This window comes from Garra rufa, chromosome 6 (assembly GCF_049309525.1).
Source record: "Garra rufa chromosome 6, GarRuf1.0, whole genome shotgun sequence".
NCBI lineage: Eukaryota > Metazoa > Chordata > Actinopteri > Cypriniformes > Cyprinidae > Garra > Garra rufa.
This window is the reverse complement of record NC_133366.1, coordinates 24842762-24869037: the sequence shown is the minus strand read 5'-3', so window position 1 is coordinate 24869037 and position 26276 is coordinate 24842762. Positions and strand designations below refer to the sequence as shown.

At 37.4% G+C, this 26276-nt stretch overlaps 2 protein-coding genes across 2 annotated transcripts; one reads left to right on the top strand and one right to left on the bottom strand.

The window, feature by feature from the left end:
- Nucleotides 1–2363: 2363 nt before the first annotated feature.
- Nucleotides 2364–13968, top strand: mxra5a (matrix-remodelling associated 5a). The gene is made up of 6 exons (XM_073843111.1): nt 2364–2542; nt 3946–4075; nt 4262–4652; nt 4867–8991; nt 9118–10039; nt 10344–13968. Exons 1-6 carry the CDS (start codon nt 2364–2366, stop codon nt 12250–12252), a joined length of 7656 nt encoding a protein of 2551 aa, XP_073699212.1. The 3' UTR covers nt 12253–13968.
- A 1826-nt stretch (nt 13969–15794) lies between these two features.
- gyg2 (glycogenin 2) lies at nt 15795–26276 on the bottom strand. The gene is made up of 9 exons (XM_073842610.1): nt 26270–26276; nt 25480–25669; nt 25101–25275; nt 23186–23348; nt 22422–22548; nt 20958–21177; nt 20246–20410; nt 19054–19185; nt 15795–17218 (listed from the first exon to the last, which is right to left on the bottom strand). Exons 1-9 carry the CDS (start codon nt 26274–26276, stop codon nt 17093–17095), a joined length of 1305 nt encoding a protein of 434 aa, XP_073698711.1. The 3' UTR covers nt 15795–17092.

Genomic DNA, 26276 nt, shown 5'->3' with positions numbered 1-26276 from the left:
TAGAATACAGGCTAATTCCTTCATTTTTAACTTCTAAAAATTTGTTATGAAGAATAAAACAACTTCAGGCTAGGCTAACGAATTTCTTCATAACCTATTGGTATACATAGGTATAGCCTATTCAAAACGAAGTTTTCATATATAAATGAATAAATCACGAATATGACGAAACAAAATTATATGTAGATATAGGCTAGATATATAATATCCTCATCCATTTGATACAAAACTATATGTACATACATACATACATACATATACACACACACACACACACACACACACACACACACACACACACACACACACATACATATACATATATATATATATATATATATATATATATATATATATATATATATATATATATATACATATATGGTTTTGTATACTTTGGTTTTGATATTACAGTGACTGGAATTTATTACGTAGGCCTAGTGTTTTATTTCGTTGTAATCATTAACTGGGGAAATGTAACGAATAAAAAAAATAGCCTGCATTTAACTTAGGTCTACAGACAATTCATTTTAATCCCTGATTGTAGAATCCATCAAAAAAAAAAAAAGATTTCTTGAAATTCGTTTGCCGTGTTAGGTAAGCAATCTTCATTTATTCTTCTAAAGTGCAAAAACGTGCTCAGTGCATGCTAAAATCAGCAAACATTTGTGCAATTTCTTAAAAGGAGGTTGCTATTTTGGATTTTGGATACACAGCAGACGAATTTTTTTTTTGCTCTTTAATGGATTGATGCATGAACAAATAATGCTATATTATCATATTCGTGATTAATGAATACATGTAGACTTCGTTTTGAAGTAGGCTATTCGTTATGAACAATATTCGTTAGGCTAGCATAATGTTCATTTAATATTCTGCATAATAATTTTCATTTATTTTTTATTATACTGCAGATCGAAATAAAATAATTTTAGATACTCTTTAAAAATGAGAGGATCAGTGACATAATTTAGGCTACTTTTTTCGACTGGAGAAAAAAAACGATTTAAATTATAATTATTATTTGTTTTGCTCTTTAATGGATTCTATTATTGACTTGAAATCGTGTTACATATGAATGGTCTACATGAGATGTATTATTGCTCAAATAAATGTTTTTAAAAACACGCTAAAATGTTATAATTAAGGGAATTTAACATAGACCTACGCATTTTAAAAGACATTATACAATGTGTCTACTCCTCATGCAATAATTACAAAAAGAAAAAGCATCGGACATAATCCAAAACTAATGTAATAGTTAAACAGAACATGAAATATCATTATCACATCATCTTAATCATACACGAAAAAGACTTCATATTATGCAGCAATTATTATGCACTGTTTTAACTAAATAAAAGTAATAGCCTACAACAAATAGCCTACATCTACTTTAATGCAAAATTTAAATTTAGTTGAAGGAGACGACGTATGAATCAGGCGTCTTGTGAGACGATGTATATGAAGACGACGTATGTATCAGGCGTCTTGTGGGGCGACGCACCTAGTTCAGACGTACTTATCACACGTAATTTTTTTATACATTTCTCATGTACGCCGCCGTCACGTCGCCGCCATTATTGGTTCCAACAGTGACGTCGCCGTGACATCGCCGCGGGTACGTCGTCTGCCCTCCCTATTAATCCCATTCAAAATTTGACACGGACTGACGGCGACGGAAGGGTAGACTGCGCCTTCGTCTTCTTCTGCTTAGCCTTAGAAAAGGCATTATCAACTCGCCATACCCCGAGCTCTGCGTTCTTTGCGCAGACGCATCCACGCGCGCCACCGCCAGCTGAAAGTTCCATTCTCACGTTTCCAACAGAACGCGCAGCTTCACAGCTGGATTGCGCTTCTCATACGCTTTCTTTAAGATTTTAGTTAATTATACTGTTTTGTAGTTTCCCTTCATCAGAAAACGACCAATTGGATGCGTTTTGGATTAAGACAAAGGACAAGAAATAAAAACTTGAAACCTGACTGAAAACATTTTCAGCTTTTCACCATCAGTGGAGAATTTGCTGCCTGAAGTAAATGGACTATCACATGATCCTTCGAAATGCAGTTCTAAAGGGTACTGTGGACCAAAATTATGCCGGACTGTAATTGGAATAATCTCCTGTTAACAAAGTTAACACAAGGTTTGCTCTTTCACTTAAATTTCTCTTGAGTTTAATATTGCATGTGTGCTCCCTAACTTACTTTTAAGAATTCGATTGTTAGATGAATGAAAAAAGTGACATGTAACACCAAATTATTTATTTAAAATCTCAATAAATATAGATGTCACCAAAATGTTATTATATTTAACAGTGTTGCCGTTTTTTCAGTTTAAGGTGTTTGCTGCTGTGGAGCTGAAGATGGGTCGCTTTCATGCTCAGGTTTTGTTGATGCTGGTGATGGTAGCACTGCCTGTGGTGGTGCGGTGTTGCCCACGGCCATGTGCCTGCCACCAGCCCGCAGAGGTGCACTGCACGTTTCGCTCCTTACTCACGGTGCCTGCTGGCGTGCCCAAACAGGTGGAGCGGATGAATTTGGGGTAGGAATGACTATGTCATGAGATTATTATTCTTAGACATTGCTTATTTTCTTTGCCTTCTGATATCATCTTTCTGAAATGAGCACTTTAGCACACCCTCTTATAAAAGTGATTTATCTTGTGAAGATCATACAGGTCATCGAAACATGCTGAAACAGGGTTTTATTATTCATTGTTTTTAAGACATTTAATCCAAGTGGGCTTCCCTGTAGGTTAGTGGGAATTTCCCCTGATGTTAAATGCCTGAGATATTTCGACCATTTTGCAGGTGACCTTCAGTTGTTTAGGACTCTCAAGGACTTGAGATGGTAATGGGGAGACAAGTTGGTTGTCACACTTTTCTCTCCATTTTCACATAAAAACATTACTTATTAGTTGCAAAGGTGCATTTCTACTGTTATTGCCCAAGAAATTAAGATGCCGTTTACTGAATATTGTCACAATGCATCCAGTTATCAGTCTGCTTTTTAAATGAAATGAAAAATCAGCAAAATAATTATGATGAAGAAAATAATTTTTTTTTTTTCAATAAATCAAGCAACAATTTAATATGTAATGAACAAAATAACAAAATAGTATTAACCAATAAGTATCAATTGTATACATTTTTAAAATATAAACGCATAGGACAACTTCAAATGCATGAAAAATACAGTTCATGTTCATGCTTTAAGTTACAATCAGCTTAGCTGACTCGTGTATGTACGTGTGGTTTTATTGTTCACTTGTTTACCAAACAGCAGTTATTAAATATGATGGTATTTACTATGGTGACTAAGTTATTTCAATTATTTAATTTGTAATTCAAAACTGTATAGCTACTCATGTACAGTATATGACCCTGGACCACAAAACTAGTCTTAAGTAGCATGGTATATCTGTAGCAATAGCCAAAAATACATTGTATGGGTCAAAATTATTGATTTGTCTTTTATGCCAAAAATCATTAGCATATTAAGTAAAGATTAATAATCCAAGAAGAGATTTTGTAAATTTCCTACCATATATATATATATATATATATATATATATATATATACAAAAACGTAATTTTTGATTAGTAATATGCATTGCTAAGAACTTCTTTTGGACAACTTTAAAGGCGATTTTCTCAATATTTAGATTTTTTTTTGCACCCTCATATTCCACATTTTTTGTTGTATCTCAGCCAAATATAGTCCTGTCCTAACAAACCATACATCAATTTGAAGCTTATTTATTCATTAAAAAAATTCAGTTTAAACACATTTACCCTTATGACTGGTTTTGTGGTCAAGGGTCACATACAGCCTTCTGAATACAAGCCATGGTTTTCCACATTGAAATTTTTTCGTTTTTTTTTTTTTCACCACTGTATAATTAACCATCTTATTGACTTCTTCTTATGTCCCTCCTTTACTCAGGTTTAATACTATACATAGAATAACTTACAGCTCTTTCGCTGGGTTACGAAAACTGGAGCTTCTTTTGATGCATGGCAATGATGTGCATCAAATTCCTGATGGAACATTCCGTGACCTCATATCCCTTCAGGTACTGTAAAACGTTTCCTTTGAAAAATCATTATTTCTGTATTTCTTTCATTGTACTACTGTTTGAAATGATACTTAATATATTCATGTAAAAGCTTTTGCAACAAAATGACACTGAGTTAAAACTGAAAATGGAATATAACCAAATCAAAACAATATATCCAGTTCAATGCCTCTTTCTCCACAGATGCTGAAACTAAGCTATAATAAACTGAAGGTAATTAGCAGACAGACTCTTACGGGTCTCTGGAGTCTCACAAGGTTGCACCTGGATCACAACAGACTTGAGTTCATCCACCCTGATGCATTCCAAGGCCTCACGTCTCTTCGCCTTCTCCAACTGGAGGGCAATCAACTTCAGCAGCTCCACCCAGCCACCTTCTGCACTTTCTCTATTCTTGGACACTTCCCAGTTTCCACCCTGAAACACCTGTACCTGGCTGATAATTTACTGACCACTTTGTCACAGAGGATGCTAGCAGGAATGCCCCACCTAGAGAATCTCTCCCTGCATGGCAACCCTTGGACCTGTGACTGTGGCATGAGGTGGTTCAAAGAGTGGAATAAAAATTCACCAGGTAATTATCATCATGATTAACAATCATGTTGCCGTTAACATAAACAGTAGGAAGTTCTCATCAGATCAGAGAGAAAAGTAATAGAAATCATGAACTGTGATTATCATCTGGACAGGATTAAATAATGTTGTTTATAATTATACTGTATTCATAACAGTAACATTAGTTGCAGACCTGTTTCCAATGTTTATCCCCCTCCCCTTTTCTTTTCCAGGAGTGCTGAAATGTAAGAAGGACAAAGCCTATTCAGATGGCCAGCTATGCCCTATGTGTTTCTCTCCAAAACAACTGAAGAAGAAACAACTCCAAGAGTTGGAGAAACCCACTTGCAATAGTCCCATCATCAGCACGGCTCACAGAGCCATTTCCCCAGAGGACACAGAAAGTGACCTCTTGACGATTGATGAATTTCGTCAACCCCTTGGCAACATTTCCCTGGGGCTGTCAGATGAACATGGACATCAAGTAGAGCTGGAATGCCTTGTCACTGAGCCAAGAGAGCTGACTAGCATAGACTGGGAGTATGTTAACCAGTATAAAATATCCGCAAATGTGACTCTGACGTTAGATCTAAAGTGTGCAATTGACAGGTCCAGTTATGAGAAGTTGTGGAGATTGATTGCATATTACAGTGATGTTCCAGCCCACCTTCGAAGGGAAATTATGTTGAGTAAGGAACCTTCCACAAGCTTCAGATATCGACAAGATGTTGAACGAGACGCTCGTTACTATACAGGAGTAAAAGCTAACATAGTAGCTGACCCACCCTGGATAATGCAGTCATCCATGGCCCTTCAGCTAAACAGACTTCAGTCTACAAGTAAAAGTGTTCGATTAATTCTCAGCACCCATATGACTGAGGTTATGGAAAAGGAATCTATAAGAGAGCAGAGTAGGGGCTGGGTTATAATTGAGTCCAAGAACGACACTAGAACAATCCAGGCTGCTGTCGTGGGAAGTCCTACTGAGATAAACTGTTCCATACATAGCTCAGGGAGCGAGTCGGTTAAATGGATGCTACCCGATGGATCTACTTTAAAAACACCTAATAGCAATGGTGATAACAGGCTTTCAGCATCAAGTGCTGGTCTTCTTAAAATCAAGTCTGTGGATCATTCTGATTCAGGAGTTTACTACTGTATTGCACAGGTTTCAGAAGACCTTACTATCCTCCCTTTTCGCCTGACAGTGGAGGAATCCTCCAGTCCACCTCCTGGAGGTGAAGGAGTAACAGAGCCAGTTACAGGACTCGCAGGTGGATCTTTTTTCCTCCCATGTGTTGCCACTGGATCCCCTGATGCTGATATACACTGGATTCTCCCTGATGGTAGCATTATAAACAAGTGGGTAAACATTTCCAGGATATCCATGGCTTCAAATGGAACTCTGATTATTCGACACAGTCAGCTTTCAGACAATGGATACTATAAGTGTGTAGCAGGAAACCAGCATGGGATGGATACTTTAGCCACAAAAGTAGTAATATCAAGGCCACCAGGCTTACTCCCATTAAGGAAGTACCCTAGTAGCCCTCAACCTGCTGAGGGAGTTTCAACCAAAGTCCTTGTAACAGACAATCTGGAGTCTTCTGGAGATAATGAACCTGAAGAGTTTTTAGAGAAAGTGCTTCCTAGGCAAGTGGATTTACCCAGTCGGCGGAGGGTCCCAAATGTGGGAATAAAGAGAGGCCATCCATTTAGGAATTCCTGGAGACGTCCTGCCACACAGAGGAGGAGAGTAGGCACCCCAGTAGTGGACAGGGTTAACACTGTAGAGTCAAGAAGAAAAACTAGTGTGTCAAACAACCAAATAGACCCAAAACGCTGGGCTAGCATTTTGGCAAAAGTTCGCAATGGTGGACCTAGTTCAAAAACAACTACTCCAAACTATGTTCAGACAAGTACAAACAAAATACAGGAGTCAGAGGCCGCCTACACAAAGCAGTCAGAAATTGCTAACAAGATTGAAGGATCATCTGCAGAAGGTACAACAATAGAGGGCACCAAGGCACCAGTAAAGGATGTATTGTACTCAGTCACAATGTCACAGTTGCCCATTGAGGCTACTGAGTACAACTTGGATATAAAAGCTCTGGATTCTGAGGATTCGAGGCATGTTATATACCAGATAGCCGCTCCTGAAACAGATCCAAATTCAGATTTGTTTACAGTTAGCACATATATCTCACAACCCACAGTTGAACCACAGATGACCCATTTTACTCTAGGGGATTCAGAGGTTGCAGAAGGAGTTTCAGTGAGCACTGTGTGGAGCACAGCATCATATGGAACTCATTTACAGGAAAACCAAAGCCACACAATGGATGGTGGCAGAGTAACTGAAGCAATTCAAATGTCTAATGACGAAGATGACGAAGAACACAGGGTTTTGCAAAACCCTGAGCATGTGGGAGAGGTTTATCAGGGAAGGATGGATCACAGCTTAGCATCGACCACAGCAAAAACCTTCTCAGAACCAAGCACAGAAACTGCTGCGTACTCTTTTACTGAAAATTTAACTACAATTAAGCAAGGACCACAGACCCTACAAAAGCACATAACTCAGAAAAAACATAATGTCTCAAAAATTCCACTGCTTCTTACTGTGACACCAACCACCAAACCCACTTCAGGGCATAAAACAACCTTCATTAATTCACTTAATTCTTCTTCCTCACATGCTAGGAACTCATCCAGTTTGAGGAGGAGGAATGGTGGAAAACGAAGAAAGTCTAATCGAATTAGAACTAAGACAAACAGTTCTAAATCATCAGTATATGTCACAACTGTTACCCCACAGCCCACTTCAGCTTCAATTGTGGAGGTTACAAATGGGTTTTCAGTCATTACTAAGACAACTGCATCTCCTCAAACTGAAATAGAAACATCTTCATGGGCCAAAACTCCAGGAGCCAAGATGAATATTACTGTTCCATTAACTGACAGCCAACCACCGTCACTAGGCAAAATGCCTCATGAAAAGAACACAGATCCTTTATACAGTGGCAGAAATAGCAAAACCCATACATCCAAATCCCAGGAAAACATATCTATCACAAAGGATAGATACTCAACTGATTCTAAGCCAGCTCAAGAACTGCAAAACACTGCAATTATATCAGTGTCTCTATCAACATTCAGAAATTCCGAAAGAAAACAAGAAAAAGCAACTATACAGAAAGAAAACAAATCCACCGTGTCCCCCCATACTCCAAATCCTTCTGTGAAGGCAGACATTCATGAGTGGTTTACAAGCATTCATACCCCTGCAGCTAAAACGTTTGAAGAGACTCAACAGGGAAAAATTACAAGAGACCCCAGCTTGATCCCAACATCAGACAGCTCTCATGCACAATTAGAAGAACTTCCAGGTGGGAGTCCAGATAAAACAAACAACCGATATAACACCACAGAGACTGAAAACGTTCTGTCATACAAAAGGCCTGAAGGAAGGTTTCCTGTGAGGCCATTCTCTTCATCTTCCCCAAGCACCCAGAACGAAATCCTCAAAAATAATTTGGAAATCCAACATGGTTCAGCAACAGCAGCCACTACAATTTTTGAGGGGGCACAGCAAACTTCACAGGTTCCAACAGGCAGACCCAAAAGCACTACAGTGTTAGTACTTGCAATAACAAACCCAAGCAGGCTTCCAACTGATAGTATTCACAACAGAGACGATTCTTCTTTATCCATGAATCCTTGGGCTTCATCAGAAAGTGCTGATGTGCTTTCATTTACAAAAGAAAACATTCCTGCCACAACAACTACAACATCTCTGAAATATCCTACAGTACATACCCATAAAATTTACCCAAATACACCCACTTCTGCAAGCATGCTAGGTGAACTAGACAATGCAAATCACATTCCCTACAGTGACAAAGACGTATTTGTTACCCCAGGCAAAGAAACTATTAGTAAGATAGAACTTAGCAGAACATACAGCAGGGCAGGACCTCCAGTCACACAATTTCCTTATCAATTAGCCAGTGTTTCTGAAGAAACAGGATCTCAAGAATTAGAGGAAAACCTACACATGAAGACCACTACAAAGACAACCACAACTCAACCACTTCACTCAACTTCAACAATATCTTCACCCCAGCAAAAACTTCCTAGTAGGCCAGGTGTTCAGGGTAGAGGAAGCTCTTTGGAACATTATGCCACATCTGGAGGACCTCAACAAAGACCAACAGCAGGGCCTGAGGGTAGCAAACCTCGGATCACCAGCACAGACATTAGATCAGTAAGAGCACATGCTGAGACTAATGCCTATTTGCCTTGTGTGGCTGTGGGGAAACCCAGACCCTTCCTTTCATGGACTAAAGTATCCACAGGTATGACAGATATGGTTTATCATTATTTAACAATATTACAATTTAATTTTCAGTACATTGTTGACACATGCATGTAGAAATATATTCTGTTGATATTGTACTAAAACTGTCACTGTTTTCCTGCAGGAGCAAGTGTAACACAGAACACCAGGATTCAAAGATTCCAAGTCTCCTCTAATGGTACACTCATAATCCACAATGTACTTCCTCTGGACCGGGGCCAGTACCTCTGCAGTGTTCAAAACCAGTATGGAGAGGATAAAATTGTGGTTAATTTAATTGTTCTGAGTGAACACCCCAGAGTGCTGCAGCCTCGCTACAGTGAAGTCACAGCATACCTTGGAGAAACTGTTGAGTTTGAGTGTCAATCCCAAGGGCATCCTCAGCCTCGGATCACCTGGGTCCTACCTGATAGGGAAATGGTACATTCTAGTGGACCTACTTATGGCAATCCTGAGAACAAGGTCTCAGTCTTACCTAATGGCACACTTCACATGAAATCGGTCAGTCACATGGATCGAGGACTTTATAAATGCATTGCAAGCAATGCAGCAGGTGCTGATACGGTATCAGTTCGGCTGACTATTGCGGCCTTGCCGCCCATCATTCAGCAACCAAGACATGAGAATGTCACTCTTCCAGAGGGAAGCACTGCCTACTTAAATTGCACTGCCAAGGGTGTCCCTCCCCCTTCCATGGGCTGGATTACCCCTGACGGAATGCAGCTCCGTCCCTCACAGTTCATCAATGGACGTAACTTGTTTGTATTTCCTAATGGGACACTCTATGTTCGTAGTCTGTCTCCAACAAACGCAGGGAAGTATGAATGCTCAGTAACCAATGTGGTTGGCACTGCATGGAGGGCCATTATTTTGACTGTAAGTAAGTCCATGATATTCTCAAGAGCCAAGATTACATTCTCTTCGCCTCAGAAAACAGATGTGGTCTATGGAGGCAGGTTGCGCCTGGACTGTGTTGCGACAGGGAATCCAGAACCCAGGATCATCTGGAGGACACCATCCAAAAAGCTTGTGGATGCTCACTACAGGTAATACAAACACTTTAATGAAGCACATCTCCTTAAAATATATGCACATAGCTACTGTCTTCCTTTCTTTTTCAAATCTTTCTGCATTTCACTTGTGCTTAGACGCTGTTTTTATTATTTTGCATCCTGTTTTGACTGATGATACATGTTACCCTTTGCATGCCAATCAAACACTACAACTGCTCTTCTAAAAGAAAGGCACATCTTGGAATCTCATGCATCAAGAGTGCAAAAAAAGTTTCTGTTAGTAACATGGTAAATTACATGTGTTCAATAATACTAATGTCATTTTTTTGTATTTTAGTTACGATCAAAGGATCAAAGTGTCTGCCAACGGTACATTGACCATCATCTCTGTGACAGAGAAAGATGATGGTGAATACCTCTGTGTTGTCCGCAACAAAATCGGAGATGATTTTGTGCCCTTCAAGGTCATCGTCTTAGCAAAACCTGCTAAAATTGAGCAGAAGACAGAGGCTGACAAGAAAGTGATGTATGGAGGAAACCTTAAAGTTGACTGTGTGGCCTCTGGACTACCCGACCCTAAAATCCAGTGGGCACTGCCAGATGGCACCATGATCAACAATGTCATGAAGTCTGAACGTAGTTTTGGCAGTCGAAGTCGCAGGTATGTTGTCTTCGACAACGGAACCCTCTTCTTCAATGAAGTAGGGATGCGTGAAGAGGGCGACTATACTTGTTATGCTGAGAACCAGGTTGGAAAAGACGAGATGAAAGTGCATGTAAAAGTAGTTGCAGATGTTCCTCTGATTGCTAATAAGACAAATGAAGTCATCAGGGTCCTGTATGGAGAATCCGTCTCTCTACACTGCAGTGCCAAGGGTGAGCCAACACCTCTTATACTGTGGTTTTCGCCCACTAATAGAGCCATAACTTCAGGTTCAGACAAGTATTTTATACATGATAATGGGACTTTAGTCATTAAGAAAGTTCAGCGATTCGATGGTGGGAACTATATATGTCTTGCCAGGAACAGTGCAGGGCAGGATCGCAAAGTAACCAGAGTAGAAATCCTTGTCTCTCCACCTGCGATTAATGGCTTTTTAGGTACCACAAACTCAGTGAGGGTGTCTAGCATGAGAGATCAGCGGAAACTGATTGACTGTGAAACTACTGGTACACCTGTTCCACGTGTCATGTGGGTTCTTCCAGAAAATGTTGTACTCCCTGCACCATATTATGGCAGTCGAATGACAGTACATCGCAACGGCACTTTGGATATCCGTTCGGTGAGAATGACCGATGCAGGCCAGTTAGCCTGCGTTGCTCGTAGTGAGGGAGGCGAAACAAGGCTTGTTGTTCAACTTGATGTAACAGATATTTTAGAGAAGCCAAAACTTAAGAGTCCTAAAATGGAGTCACTCTTACTGACTGTGGGCAGGACCATTTATCTTAACTGTTCGGTTGACGGATTACCAACCCCACAGCTGACTTGGATCCTTCTAAATGGCTCCCCACTAGCGAGTGGTGTACAATTTAACAAATTCCTTCACAAGTCTGATGGGACTTTGGTCATTAGTAACCCTGCTCTCTCCGAGGCAGGCACATATCGTTGTTTGGGACGCAATGCTGCTGGAATGGTTGAAAGAATTGTTACATTAATGCCAGGGCACAAGCCACAGATCAATAACAGGTATAACTCACCTATTAGCATCACAAATGGGCAGAGTTTACATCTGCACTGCTTGTCAAACACTGACTCTGTCCGCCTCACCTGGACCCTACCGAGCGGGATGGTCTTAAACCGACCTCAAAGAGCAGGTCGCTATGCTGTTCTTCCCAATGGAACCCTCTCAATTCAACAGACCTCTGTCCATGACAGAGGCTCATACAGTTGCAGGGCCTCAAATGAATATGGAAGCTCCATGCTAACTGTCCCAGTCATCATCATAGCATATCCACCCCGCATCACTAGTGCTCCAGCTTCTTCTACCTATGCTAAAAGAGGAGTCGCAGTACAACTTAACTGTGCGGCTATAGGCATCCCCAAAGCAGAAGTCGCATGGGAGACCCCAGACCGAACACGGCTTAGTGTCAGCCCCCAACCACGGCTGATTGGGAACAAGTATCTCCATCCTCAGGGTTCGTTGATCATCCAGAATCCTACAATAAGAGATGCTGGATTATACAGATGCACAGCCAAAAATGTGGTAGGGGTTGATACAAAAAGTACATACCTTTATGTGTACTAAGAAACACAGGACACCTACTCTTCATATGCCCAAGGAACTGCGACGTTGAGCTGTAACACAGCTATAGCATTTGTCAATGTGAAATATAGAAAGGAATCAGCCCAAAGCAAAAACATTACGTTATATTTTATTAAAGTTCGCAAGTAAAACGTTGCGAAATGTAAAAAGGTACTATTCTTCAAAAGCTTGGTATGGGATTCATGTAATGTAACCAACCTACTGATATTACAAGGCATCTTTCTACTTTTACTGCTGGACAATGACAGTTTATGTCTAAATGTATAGATGAGATAAAAGATATATATTTGTAGCCATGAAGAAAACTATAAATGATATATTCTGACTTTTGAAACCAATAATTCAGAATATTTCACAAATCAGGGATAAAATTATTTTAATGAGTCAGATAAAGAAAAAAAAACATTATTCAAAACATTCAAATGTAAGTAAATGCTTTCTACACCTTTTTTTAATAAATCACACATTCCAAAAATTACTGTTGTTCCAGTATTACATTTTCAGATTTCAAGAATTACTAGCAAATCAGGCATAAAGTTGCCTACAATAGCTTTCTCATATAATTTTTCTGTCTGCATAGATCTGTTTGAACATTTTCATACCTACTTGTCCAGTTGTAACACTTATAAATTATTTGTTGTTTGAAAACTAATGTATTTCTATTTTGCATATTTTTAATAAAGATGACTTTTTAAAAATAATCAAAGTTTCATGTCTGCCATTGTGATTACACAAATGCAACACATGAAGTTAGAGGCAAATGTTTTATCAGGAGAGTGATGGAAAGAGAATTTCCTCAGGGAGGGTGGTATTGCACTGTCATGAGAATGTGTTAAAGAAAAAAAAACATCAGAGATTTTAAAGAGTGATTTGTTATTAGATTCTATGTTCATAACAAGCACCATCTTTGTCCATAATCCTGCCTTTGGGTGGAAATCTCATAGAAATATAGCATTTTGCACAATAATTTGCTATAAAATATAAATATGTATATGTATATTATTCAAATACAATATTTGTGTCGAAGTAGTCAAAAGTTTTTGAACAGCAAGATTTTGAATGTTTTTTAAAGAAGTCTCTTCTGCTCACCAAGCCTGCATTTATTTGACCCAAAATACAGCAAAGGTAGTAATATTATGAAATATTTTTCTATTTAAAATAACTGCTTTCTATTCAAATATGTTTTTAAAATGCAATTTATTCCTGTGATCAAATATACATTTTCAGCATCATTACTCCAGTCTTCAGTGTCACATGATCCTTCAGAAATCATTCTAATAAGCTCATTTGCTGTTTGAGAAACATTTATTATTATTATCAATATTTAAAACAGTATTTTTTTTTTTCAGGATTCTTTGATGAATAGAAAGATCCAAAGACCAGCATTTATCTGAATTAAAAAGGTTTTGTAGCATTATACACTAGAAATTAAAGAAATGAATACTTTTATTTAGCAAGGATGCTGTAAATTAATTAAAAGTGATGATAAAGACATTTATAATGTTACAAAAGATTTCTATTTCAGCTAAATGCTGTTCTTCTTAAAGGTTGTATCAGCGATTTCTAGCCTGAAACATAAAGTGTCAAATTCAGCTGACCTTTCATCACGATCCGCTGCCTGCCCCATAAATTGTCTGTCTCCGCGTCTCTCTGGTCAGCCTAGAGTCTAGTCAGTAGAGTGGTGTTGTGGACTTTTGCTCCGCCTCCCTCACATCCCAGCACCAGTAGGAAAGTCCACAACACCAAACCCCTGACGCTGATTGGTTGGAACACTGTTTGTTTATGTGTGGAAAGGTTGGTAGTGCCGATTGTTTTTTTGGCATATCTCGGACCCTAGGCTGACCAGAGAGACGCGGTTTTTTCACAGACAATTTATGGGGCAGGCAGCGAGCGGATCGTGAAGAAAGGTCAGCTGAAATTGACACTTTATGTTTTAGGCTAGAAATCGCTGATACAACCTTTAACTTTCTATTCATCAAAGAAACCTGAAAATGTTTTCAACATAATAATAATTTAAAAAAAAAGTTTGAGCAGCAAATCAGAATATTAGAATGATTTCTGAAGGATCATGTGACTGGAGTAATGACGCTAAAAATGCAGCTTTGAAGTCACAAGAATAAATTACATTTTAAAATATATTCAAATAGAAAATAGTTATTTTAAATGGTAAAAAATATTTCAGAATTGTACTGTTTTTGCTGTATTTTGGATCAAATAAATGCAGGCTTAGTGAGCAGAAGTGACTTCTTTAAAAACAAAACATTTTACTGGTAGTGTATATACAGTATACATTCATACATATGTGTGGAAAGCAGGAAAAACTATTGATCCCAACAACAAAAACCACAGAATGTGGAAGAGATCAAATAATCCTTATTAGATTCAATCATGACTTAATCACTTTCTTCTTACTGCCATAAAAAGCTATTTTTATGGAGTTTTTCTTTTTACCATCAAGATATATTTATGTTTGCCTTGCTGTCCGAACATGGAAATGTGACAATGGCTATCAACAGCATTTACATAATAATTTAAATAATATTACTCCATATTTACTCTCGTAATGGTTAAAAAACGCATACTTTAAGTGAATCAGAATGCAATCAGATCTCAGTGCTCAGCTTAAGAAAGAGAGATCATTCAAAAGGGAAGACCTCAGTATACTATGACTGGTATTTTATTGAACCAGATCAAATGAAAGATGCTCTCTAATTGACTGAGTAACGTGTGTATAAATAGTTGAGGACTTCAGAGAGCTGTCATGTTACAGGGCAGAGCCAGAAGATAATAAATGGATCCAATATTAAAAACACAGGGAAAAGGGTTTAAAATATGGTTCCATCATAGAACATGCTGGCTTTGACGTTGTTTGGCCACTAAGTTTGCTTACCATAAAAAGTTTGTGGTGTCTGGCAGATCTGATTTGGTTGTGTTAAGCATCTCTGGAGAGAGATAAATATGTTTTAGAAAACTCAAAGGAATAATACCTTTATGATTCTGTTTCATCACCTTTTGATCGATGTTTAAATGTTAAACGCTCTGCCAGTGGAGTTTGTTGAGGTGTTATAGCTAGAAAGTGTTTAAAGCCTGACCTCTAGTGGCAAAAAATGGCAATTTTGCTGCAGAAAGAAAGACGTGAAGATTCTTTGTTAGGTACACTCTTAAAATGAAAGGTTCTTTAAAAAGTTCTTCACAGCGATGCCATAGAAGAACGATGTTTGGTTCCACAAAGAACCATTTAATCAGATAATAATTCTTACCCTTTTTTTAATCTAAAGAACCTTCTTTTGCCACAAAGAACCTTTTGTGAAACAGAAAGGTTCTTCAGATGTTATAGGTTCTTTATGGAACCATTTAGACAAAAAGGGTTATTCTATGGCATCGTTAAAGCAACTTTATTTTGTAGTACATTTACTTTTGGTTGACGGTTCTACTACATGATTTTGTTGGACATTGTGTATTAATCCCAAATCATTCTCTTGATTCTTCTCATCATTTAATAATTGATTAATATAATTTAAAATACTGCTTCTTCAACAGCTATAAAGCATATTTACAGTTAATGCTTTAATAAAACTGCAAACAAAAGATCACAGCAAGGGCTAAATCATACAACTAGATCTTATCACATATAGGATCATAATACAAAAACTAAATAACTAAATTCAGTTTAATGTAAGTGATTGTGGCAACTGTACATCAGAGGTAGGAAAAAACAGCTATACTGTATCTAAGGAGGTGAAAAAGTAACAGTTAAGATTATAATGGCCATACAGTACAAACAAAACTACATCCTCCTTATTTTTGTAAATTGTATGGGTCTGGCTTGCAGTCTCATCTGCATCCAGCTATTTTTGGCTGTACAAAACAGTTTGTTTTACTTCTTGATATTGAAAACTGGTGTGTCTTACCATAATATTTTAATGTATTATCTTAATTATGAACACACTGTTTTGTAGTGCTTTTTACTGTGTTTTACCGTTTACTGCACGTTGTTAGTCTTCTCACTACAGGTGCATCTCAATAAATTAGACTGTCATGGAACAGTTAATTTATTTCCGTAATTCAACTCAAATTGTGGAACTTGTGCACACTGAACCAAAAGTCTTTGGTTCTTTTAATTGTCATGATTTGGCTCACATTTAACAAAAGACCACCAATTCTCAACAAATTAGAATATGGTGACATGCCAACCAGCGAATCAACTCAAAACACCTGCAAAGGTTTCCTGAGCCTTCGAAATGGTCTCTCAGTTTGGTTCACTAGGCTACACAATCATGGGGAAGACTGCTGATCTGACAGTTGTCCAGAAGACAACCATTAACACCCTTCACAAGTATTCATCGCCAAAGGAGTTGGCTGTTCAGAGTGCTGTTTCCAAGCATGTTAACAGAAAGCTGAGTGGAAGAAAAAGTGTGGAAGAAAAAGAAGCACAACCAACGTAGAAAACCGCAGCCTTGTCAAGCATAATTGTTTCAAGAATTTGGGTAAAGTTCACAAGGAATAGACTGAGGCTGGGGTCAAGGCATCAAGAGCCACCACACACAGACGTGTCAAGGAATTTGGCTACAGTTGTCATATTCTAAGGCTTATACTACTTCAGTCTGTGTGCATTGAATTTATTTAATACACGAGTTTCACAATTTAAGTTGAATTACTGAAATAAATAAACGTTTCCACAACATTCTAATTTATTGAGATGCACCTGTATTTCCCTATAGTGGCTAATGAACTGGAATTCCCATAGGCTTACTTATATGCTGAAGAATGAAGTAGATAGAGATGTGTTGTATACTCCCGCATCCAGCACATACACACAAAACTAATCAAGAAACAGGTCAAGTTTTCTCATGATGTTGTCAAAGGCATCTTTGCCCATATAATCAGCACGACCTTCCTCCCACATGCGCCGATGCTCCCGGTCGTCCTCCTCTGTATCAGCTGCGGCCTGCAATTTAAGGGATGATAAAACCCAACTTTAGTTATAATACTATTATCAAAATCAAAATGATACATAGTTCTCAGGGGTCAAAATGTTGGATTTATGACAGCCTGGATTCATGACTGCAAATTTAAGTATTAAAAAAATGCTTTAAAGGGATAATTCACCCAAATATGAAAATTGTGTCTTTAAATAATCAACCTCATGTTGTTCCAAAGCCGTAAGACCTTCGTTGATCTTCGGAAGACAAATTAAGATATTCTCGAAGAAATCCAAGAGCTCTCCGAACCTCCATAGACAGCAAGGGACCTACCACTTTAAGGTCCAGAAAGGTACTATGAACATCAACATAATAGTCCATTTGACATCAGTGGTTCAACCATAGTCTCAGCCTCAGACGTCACGCCCACGGAACGTTGGCTAAACGTCTGATGCATATGGTACGCTTAACTGGAAACACTTCAGGAATGTCAAAGTCGTCCTCTGATTAGTTGAATTTGACCGGATTTCCGGGAGACGCGAGGGTCGCGTTTATTTTCGATCCGCTGGGAAACAAAGCGCAGACTGATTTACTCGGCATTTTGCTAAAATGTGCTTATGCAGACGCCATTGTTGTTATACACATTTGCGACATTCGCGAACAAATTACTGACTTACTGCTTGTTCTCCCTCTTCTTCGTTATCTTTCAATGCTGGTTATTTCAATGACTGACTTGTTGCACGGCAGTCTGTTGTTGTGGGGGCATTTCCACGCACGGAAACGTGACGCTGAACAAAACGAACTGTGATTGGTTGTTTGACATGTCGATCAAACGGTCTTATGGGCGGGCCTTGGCCAACGAAAGCTGCCATGAGTTCCAGACCTTCAGCCGTCAGTCTGAAGGTCTGGCTACGTGAGACTAGTTCAACCATAATTTTATGAAGCTACAAGAAAACTTTTTGTGCACAAAAAAACAAAAATAACTTTATTCAACAATTTTTAGCGCAATAAAAAGTGTTGTAGCTTCATTAAATTATGGTTGAACCACTGATGTCACATGGACTATTATGTCGATGTTCAGGGTACCTTTCTGAACCTCAGACGTGGTAGGATCCTTGCTGTCTACGGAGGGCCAGAGAGCTCTCGGATTTCATCAAAAATATTTTAATTTGTGTCCTGAAGACGAACGAAGGTCTTACAGGTTTGGAAAGACATGAGGCTGAGTAATTAATGACAGAATTTAATTTTTTGGGGTGAACTAACCCTTTAATAAGCCACCATTAGATGGCAGTATTTACAAAAACAAACCCATCTCAAACTTCATCATGTGAAGCAGTGTTATGATAGTACCTTTTTTGAGATACTATTATTGTTTTATTCAGTTTTAATGTGTATATTTTCTATTTTATTTTATTTACAGTATTAGTAATTTAGTTTTTAAATATGTCCATAGTGTTTAATTACTTTTATTTCAGTTTTAGTTATTTTAGTACATCTGGTTAAACTAAATGAAAATGAGAAATGCTGTCTTGGCAAAGATTAAATAAGTTTTTTTGTTAATATTTTATTTAAGTTAAAGTTTATTTAATTTCAAGTAACGCAAATGTACTGAATGGTTTTAGTTTTAGTTTAATTTAACCATAATAATACTGAATACTGAAGAGACTATTTTTTATGAAAATATTAACATCTATAGATCCACTTATACATCTATAGACTTGTCAAAAATAACTCAGTTTTTAAACTTACAAAAATACTAAAGGTACTAAAGTATCTTGGAAAGATGTAATGATTATTAACTACAAAACAAATAATTAATTTTCTCCATAAAGCAGGTAAATCAGCTCATATGTCTACATACAGCTTCTCCGGCGGCCACAGCAGAATCGTCAGTAGTTTCTGGTTCTATGTGCTCACTCTCTTGCTCAGATGGAGGGCTGGTGACAGGGGTCTCTTCAGTCTCCTCACCAGACAGGACATCTATGAGAATATTCTGAGATGACAGTTTAAACAGGTTAGTAAGTAAATCAATCAATAAATAACTGGGCTTTCTCCTAAAACACTTTTGCATGACAAAATACATACATATTCACAATATGGGCAATAAATTATTTATACAAAATCAGCATTTGGAGATGGGGAGAAGACTAGCATGTGGTGGGATATATGTAGCAAACATTATCTTTTTAATTTTGCTTCAGCTGAAGTGAACTTGCTATTGTATTTTTGTTTAAAGGGTTAGTTCACCCAGAAATGAAAATTCTGTCTTTAATTACTCACCCTCATGTTGTTTCAAACCCATAAGACCTTTGTTCATCCATGGAACACAAATTAAGATATTTCTGGTGAAATCCGAGAGCTTTCTGATCCTCCATAGACAGCAACAAAACTGAAATGTTCCCAGGTCCACAATTATCACAATTGGAACACAATTAAATATCTTAATTTGTGTTCCAAAGATGAACGAATGTCTTATGGGTTTGGAACAACATGAGGGTGAGTAATTAAAGACAGAATTTTCATTTTTGGGTGAACTTACCTTTTAATGCATATGTTAATTTATTAAAAAAAAAATTGGGCCTGCCAAAGGCAAGCTTAAATGTAGCATAAATGCTTAATGAATTTTGAATCATAAAGCAAGTATAGTCTTGTGAGGTATTGGAATTTGTATACAGGATCAAACTAAATCTGCTCTGGAGTATATAGGAAATGAACTGACTGCAAACTGCTAACAATTTTATTCTTTACTTAAATGAAAGGTTCTGGCTCAGTTGATTCCCTGGGCTTTTGCATAGCATGTAAACTGAACTCTTCACATTCACTGTGTTTTTGCAACCATCTGAACTAGTTCTCTTTGTGTTGTGGTGACTCACTGTTGGGTGTGTCACTGGAATTGTCTAAAAGCCCAGAGGGCACAATAGTTTTAAAAGGAGGTGGAGCTGATTCAGAGAGAGACTCAGAGCGAGAGATGAATCAAGACTGCCTACTGTTATTTTTGCAATTCATTTCAATTCCTCAGACCTTCATTTCTCTGGAAGGGCAATACCACTTACCGATTCCTCAGGTTTTTCAGATGGGCTGATTGTCAGCGAGTCCAAAGTCAGATCTTGGAGAGGTGGAGAGGGTGTTTTCATCTCTCTGTGATGGGCTTCAGTGCTGCTCGTTTGGCTTTGTGATGGAGACTGATGTGTCTGTAGAGAAACCAACTGCTGCACTGGCTGCAAACCAAAAGAAAGATGAGAGATGACTGACATTTTAAATACAATTTAATATTAGGTCCATTAAATGAGATAATTATGCTAATGGTGAGTTTAATGAGAGTTCGGCTGAAAGTGAAAATTCAGTCATCATTTACTCAACCTCATGTGGTTCCATTCCCATTAACTTCCCATAAAAAAAGATTTCGAAAAACAATGGAAAACAAGATCGTTTCATATGGACTTCCATTGTAAGGACAAAAATACGAATTGGAACTGAAACAATTTGGTTACCCACATTACAAAACATCTTTTTTCATGTTTCACAGAACAAAGTAATACAGGTTTGGATAGACATGAGCAAATTAGGCTTTTTCATTTCATCCAAGTGATTGTTTGCAATTACTTTGCTTACTGATTCCCAGGGATGAATGAACTGATAAAATGTATTTCTTGAATACAAAGTTGCTTTGGATAAAAGTGTCATAAATCATAAGGACAAGTCATAAGGACAGCCAAACAGCCCACGTATGTAATACTAGTATGTACAAAATGAAAAACCAGATACCTGATGTGAATGCAGTTTTACATGGTCTTCATTCTTGTCATCCTTTTTAACTTCTAGCTGTCTTTTACTGTAGTACTCCACCCACCATAAATGTATAAACTGCTGAAAGTTATTGCTGGAATCGCTAAAGGATGACTCATTGACAGTCTGTGGATCATATGAATGGTGCCAGGGCTTATTCCCACCCAAGAAGTGGACAATTTTTGCATGGTGGCCATACCTGTACAAAACCAGAATGCGTATTTGTCATACTTGTGTATGTGTTCAGTGTGATAAGTTATTAAACAGTTTACAGAATTATTGGTATACTTAAACGGATAGTTCACCCAAAAATTAAAATTCTGTCATTAATTACTCGCCCTCATGTCGTTTCAAATTTGTAAGACCTTCATTCATCTTCGGAACACAAGAATCCAAGAGCTTTCTGACCCTCAATAACAGCAAGGGTCTTACAAAAAAGCGCAAAAAAGTCAAATAACAACAAACCGCTTGTTATTTCACATAAAAGACGTTAACATATAATCCACAAGAGAAAATAATAGCTGAATTTATAAAGATTACCCTGTTCAAAAATTTACATACGTTTGTTTGTTTGTTTATTTTGTTTAGTGATAGTTGTTCATGAGTCCTTTGTTTGTCCTGAACAGATAAACTGCCTGATGTTTTTCAGAAAAATCCTTCATGTCCCACAAATTCTTTTGGTTTTTCACCATATTTGTGTATTTGAACCATTTCCAACAATGACTGTATGATTTTGAGATCCATCTTTTCACACTGAGGACAACTGAGGGACTCACATGCAACTATTACAGAAGGTTCAAATGCTCACTGATGCTCCAAAAGGAAACACAATGCATTAAGACAGGGGTGAAAACTTTTTGAACCTGAATAACTTATTTTTTTATTTTGGGGAACATGTAAGTATATTCTGTAGCTCCTGAAGGGCAGTACTAAATTAAAATAAATGTGATATTTAGTCAAAATAAGAAACATGTACATATCTTAATTCTGTTCAAAAGTTTACACACCCTCTTGTGGACTATTTGTAAATGTTTTTATGTGAAATATCTTATTCAGGTCAGTACTAATTAAACAATAACATGCATTTTATATGATCCCTCTTATTTTGGTAAAAAAGAATTGCCATTTTGGAGATTCTGCAAGGTGTATGTAAACTTTTGACCTTAACTGTAACTTTACAAAATTACAGTTGAACCACTGATGTCACATGGATTATTTTGTCTATGTTCTTGGTACATTTCTGGACCTTGCGCATGGTAGAACCGTTGCCGTCTATGGAGGGTCAGAGAGCTCTCAGATTTCATCAAAAATATCTTAATTTGTGTTCCGAAGAATAGCAAAGGTCTTACGAGTTTGGAACAACCATGAGGGTGAGTAATTGATGAAAGAACTTTCATTTTTGGGTGAACTATCCCTTTAATAAGAGTTCGTGTGAAAACTTACTGCTGAAATGCTGGCAGATATGTGTAAACGGCTCCGGCTGTGAGATTGTACACAAATGGTAAATGCTTTCTGATATCTTTTACTGCCCAGTCACTGAAGAATGTGTTTAAAACACCCTGGTCTCCTCCTAAACAGGAGAAGGAAAGAAATAACCAATCACTTCAGTGCTGCATATACTACTAGGGTTTGTGGCTGGTAAGATGTTTTTTGAAAGAAGCTCAAAAAATGCTCACCATGAATATACAACATAAAACATTAATATTGTCATATTGTGAAATATTATTGCTATTTAAAATAGTTTTCTGTTGTAACATACTATAATTTGTTTATTTTATGCAAAGCTGAATATTTAGCAGCCATTACTCTAGTCTTTAGTGTCACATGATCCTTTAGAAATCATTCTAATATGCTGATTTGCTGCTCAAGAAATATTTCTGAATGCTTTCAGGGTTCTTTCACAAATAGAAAGTTCAAAAGAACAGCGTTTATTTGAAATATTTTGTAATGAAATGTCCTTACAGTCACTTTTAAACCATTTAAATGCATCTTAGATGAATAAAAGTATTAATTTCTTCTTCTTAAAATCTTACTGAAACCTTTGAATAGAAATGTATACGTAGTGCTCCTTGTTGTTTGTAAAGATTAAAAAATACAAACGGCATTTAAGGCTAAATAAAGTTCCAACAGGCTTTGAGTACATCCGATTTAGACTGAACTTAAAAGATCTGAATGCAATACCAGCTAAATATAACCGCATGATTCACCATCAAAGCTGCCGTGCTGTGCAGCGTGTTCCAGTATTTGGTTGTGGGTATTCAGGGAGGGCCTAAACACAAATACCCCAGAGTTGAAGCAATCCGGCCAGCCTGGATCAGGTGCAGCAGACAATTCTTCATATTCAAACAGCTCATCAACATTACACAGTACCTGCAGCACAAAATTATATTACAGAAAAACTGGGACCAACACCTCAATACAGTAGTTTACCTTCACTGTAACATATGTTAATTTTATCATTGTATAGAAAATGCCATTGATTAAAAGCCTATAACTTTGGATACATGGGCCATTTTACAGAATTGGTGCAAACTGATGTCCCACAACCAAAAAACACATTTAAAAAGCATTTAAGTATTTAAATCTTAGATGTTTACGACGATCCTTTTATTTTCTATTGAAACCTACAATAATATTTTAAATATCATTAAGCTTAATATATATACAATTGGTACTTGCAATTGGGAGGTGGTTGTCCCACAAGGGACTTATGAAAATAATATTGAAATAATTTTTGCATTTTATTCCATTGTGTTTAAAAAAGTTTTTTCATGTCACTACCGAAACATGATATGTTTTAGTAAAATGGCTGAGACTGATTTTGAATACACCCCTATATTTATGATAAGGAAATATTTATGTGCTCCTCTCTCTCATAGCTATATGGTGAGTAGTTATTATTACTATAGCTATTTGGGAGAAATAATATGCAGTACCAACCGAAACATGGGATGTTTTGTCAAAAATACACTGAATTATCAACTAAGATGTTATGATAGTATTTGGTTCAGTGTATATTAAAGAACTATGTATCCTTAAAGGAACACTCCACTTTTTTTGGAAATAGGCTCATTCTCCAACTCCCCCCGATATAATAAGTTGATTTTTACCGTTTTGAAATCCATTCAGCCGTTTTCCTGTTCTGGCGATATCACTTTTAGCATAGCTTAGCATAGATCATTGAATCCTATTAGACCAATAGCATCACATTCAAAAATGACCAACGAGTTTCGATATTTGTCCTATTTAAAACTTGACTCTTCTGTAGTTATATCGTGTGCTAAGACCGGTGGAAATGCAAAGCTGCGAGTTTCTAGGCTGATAAGATTAGGAACTACACTCCCATTCCGGCGTAATAGTCAAGGAAGTTTGCTGCCATAATATGGCCGAAGCAGGCGGAATATTATAAGAAATGAGCTCCCAGCTGTAGTTCCTAATCTTATCAGCCTAGAAACTCGCAGCTTTGCATTTCCACTGGTCTTAGTACACGATATAACTACAGAAGAGTCAAGTTTTAAATAGGACAAATATCGAAACTCATTGGTCATTTTTGAAAGTGATGCTATTGGCCTAATAGGATTCAATGATCTATGCTAAGCTATGCTAAAAGTGATATCGCCAGAACAGGAGAACGGCTGAATGGATTTCAAAACGGTAAAATTCAACTTATTAACTCGGGGGGAGTTGGAGAATGAGCCTATTTCCAAAAAAAAAAGTGGAGTGTTCCTTTAAGTTTGAAACCAGTATGATCAACTTTTTTCCCTTTTACAAAGAAAACTGGATTCCAAATGCAACAAATCTCACAAATCACACTTTAAATATTGTTAATATTAAAAATGTAAGCAAAATCTTAACAGGCCAATATAACCCTTCTTATTAAATTATATATCACTGTGTTTCTTTAGTGACAAATTTAGGGAGAGCAAAATATTCCAAAACTTTCTGAAAATACAATATGAGAATGAACTGCACAATTAGAAATGTGTTCACAACTTGCATACATCATTTTTTTCAAGACATTTCAAGACTCTGACTTTGAAACCAATTCTGTAGAATGTCCCATATATGTTTCAAAAGAAAAAAATCATAGTCAATATTATCTAAACATAACTAAGTACTCACAAGTGTGTCTGCATCCAAGAACACACACTTGCTAAACTGCGTAAGGGTCCAGCAGTGGAGTTTAGTGAAGGTGACCCCCAATTCAGGACGTCGCAGCAGGGTGAGATGAGCCTTGTCTCTACTGTCCAACACATCCACCACGACAACTTCATCAAACACATCCTCCAGGGCCAATCTAGACAAATACATAAAAATCAATGAACCAAAAATGTCAAAGACAATCAGATAGATGGGAAGCGACTGGAACTTAAATGAATGTTGCACTAAAAACTATTACAGACTTGCAAATCACATATGGCAAAGTATAACCTTGTTGAATGTCATATTATAATGCTAAATGTACATTTAGCAAATGAATGGAGGACAGTTACATTCTCACCTTGCTGCTCTGGAAACATTGGGTGAAACCATAACCACTAACTTCCTTGATGTTCCATGCCTGCGCAAACTTTTGCCTACCACTAAACATCCCATGCTATAGGCATCTGTGGTGGCCAGAGTCACAAAGGCCTGAGCCTCTGAGAGAAAGAGAAATAGAAATGGTAAACTAAAACATGCTTTGGGCCAACCTATATACCATATTAGTGGTCAAAATTCTAGACACATTTGACTAATACATTATTACATTTTTTAACAAAGATTACGATATACTATTACAAATGCTAATGCATTACTAAAGAAATCTATTTGAAAAGTTTTACCAGTCCAATAATAAAAAAGGCTTTCCAACATTTGACTTGCATTGACAAGGTGGGTTTCAAAACACATTGCACACAAGGTCTCAGGTTTAACTCAGTGACCCATCACATTCAGCCGCCAGTGTGAGCTGGTTACTGATATACACCGGATATCACCATAGTTGTCTTTCTAAACCCCCTTTCCATTGGCAGACAGCAGGGAGCAGATGGCACAATGACACTTCACTGCATGGTCAGTGATTGAACTTGTAATGAATCAACAGGCTTGATATGCAAATAGGTCTTGGTGACAGCACATGGAATAAACATTTCTTTTCAATTTTCTTTTAAATAACTTCAGGTTTGATGGAATAGGTCAAGACATATCACACCATCCTACTTAGTCAATAATTTAAGAGTGCTCGACTGTATTTTTCACTCTGTGTACTGTATGACATTTGGACGAAAACAGAATAGAAAGGGTGAACTTACCCGCCAT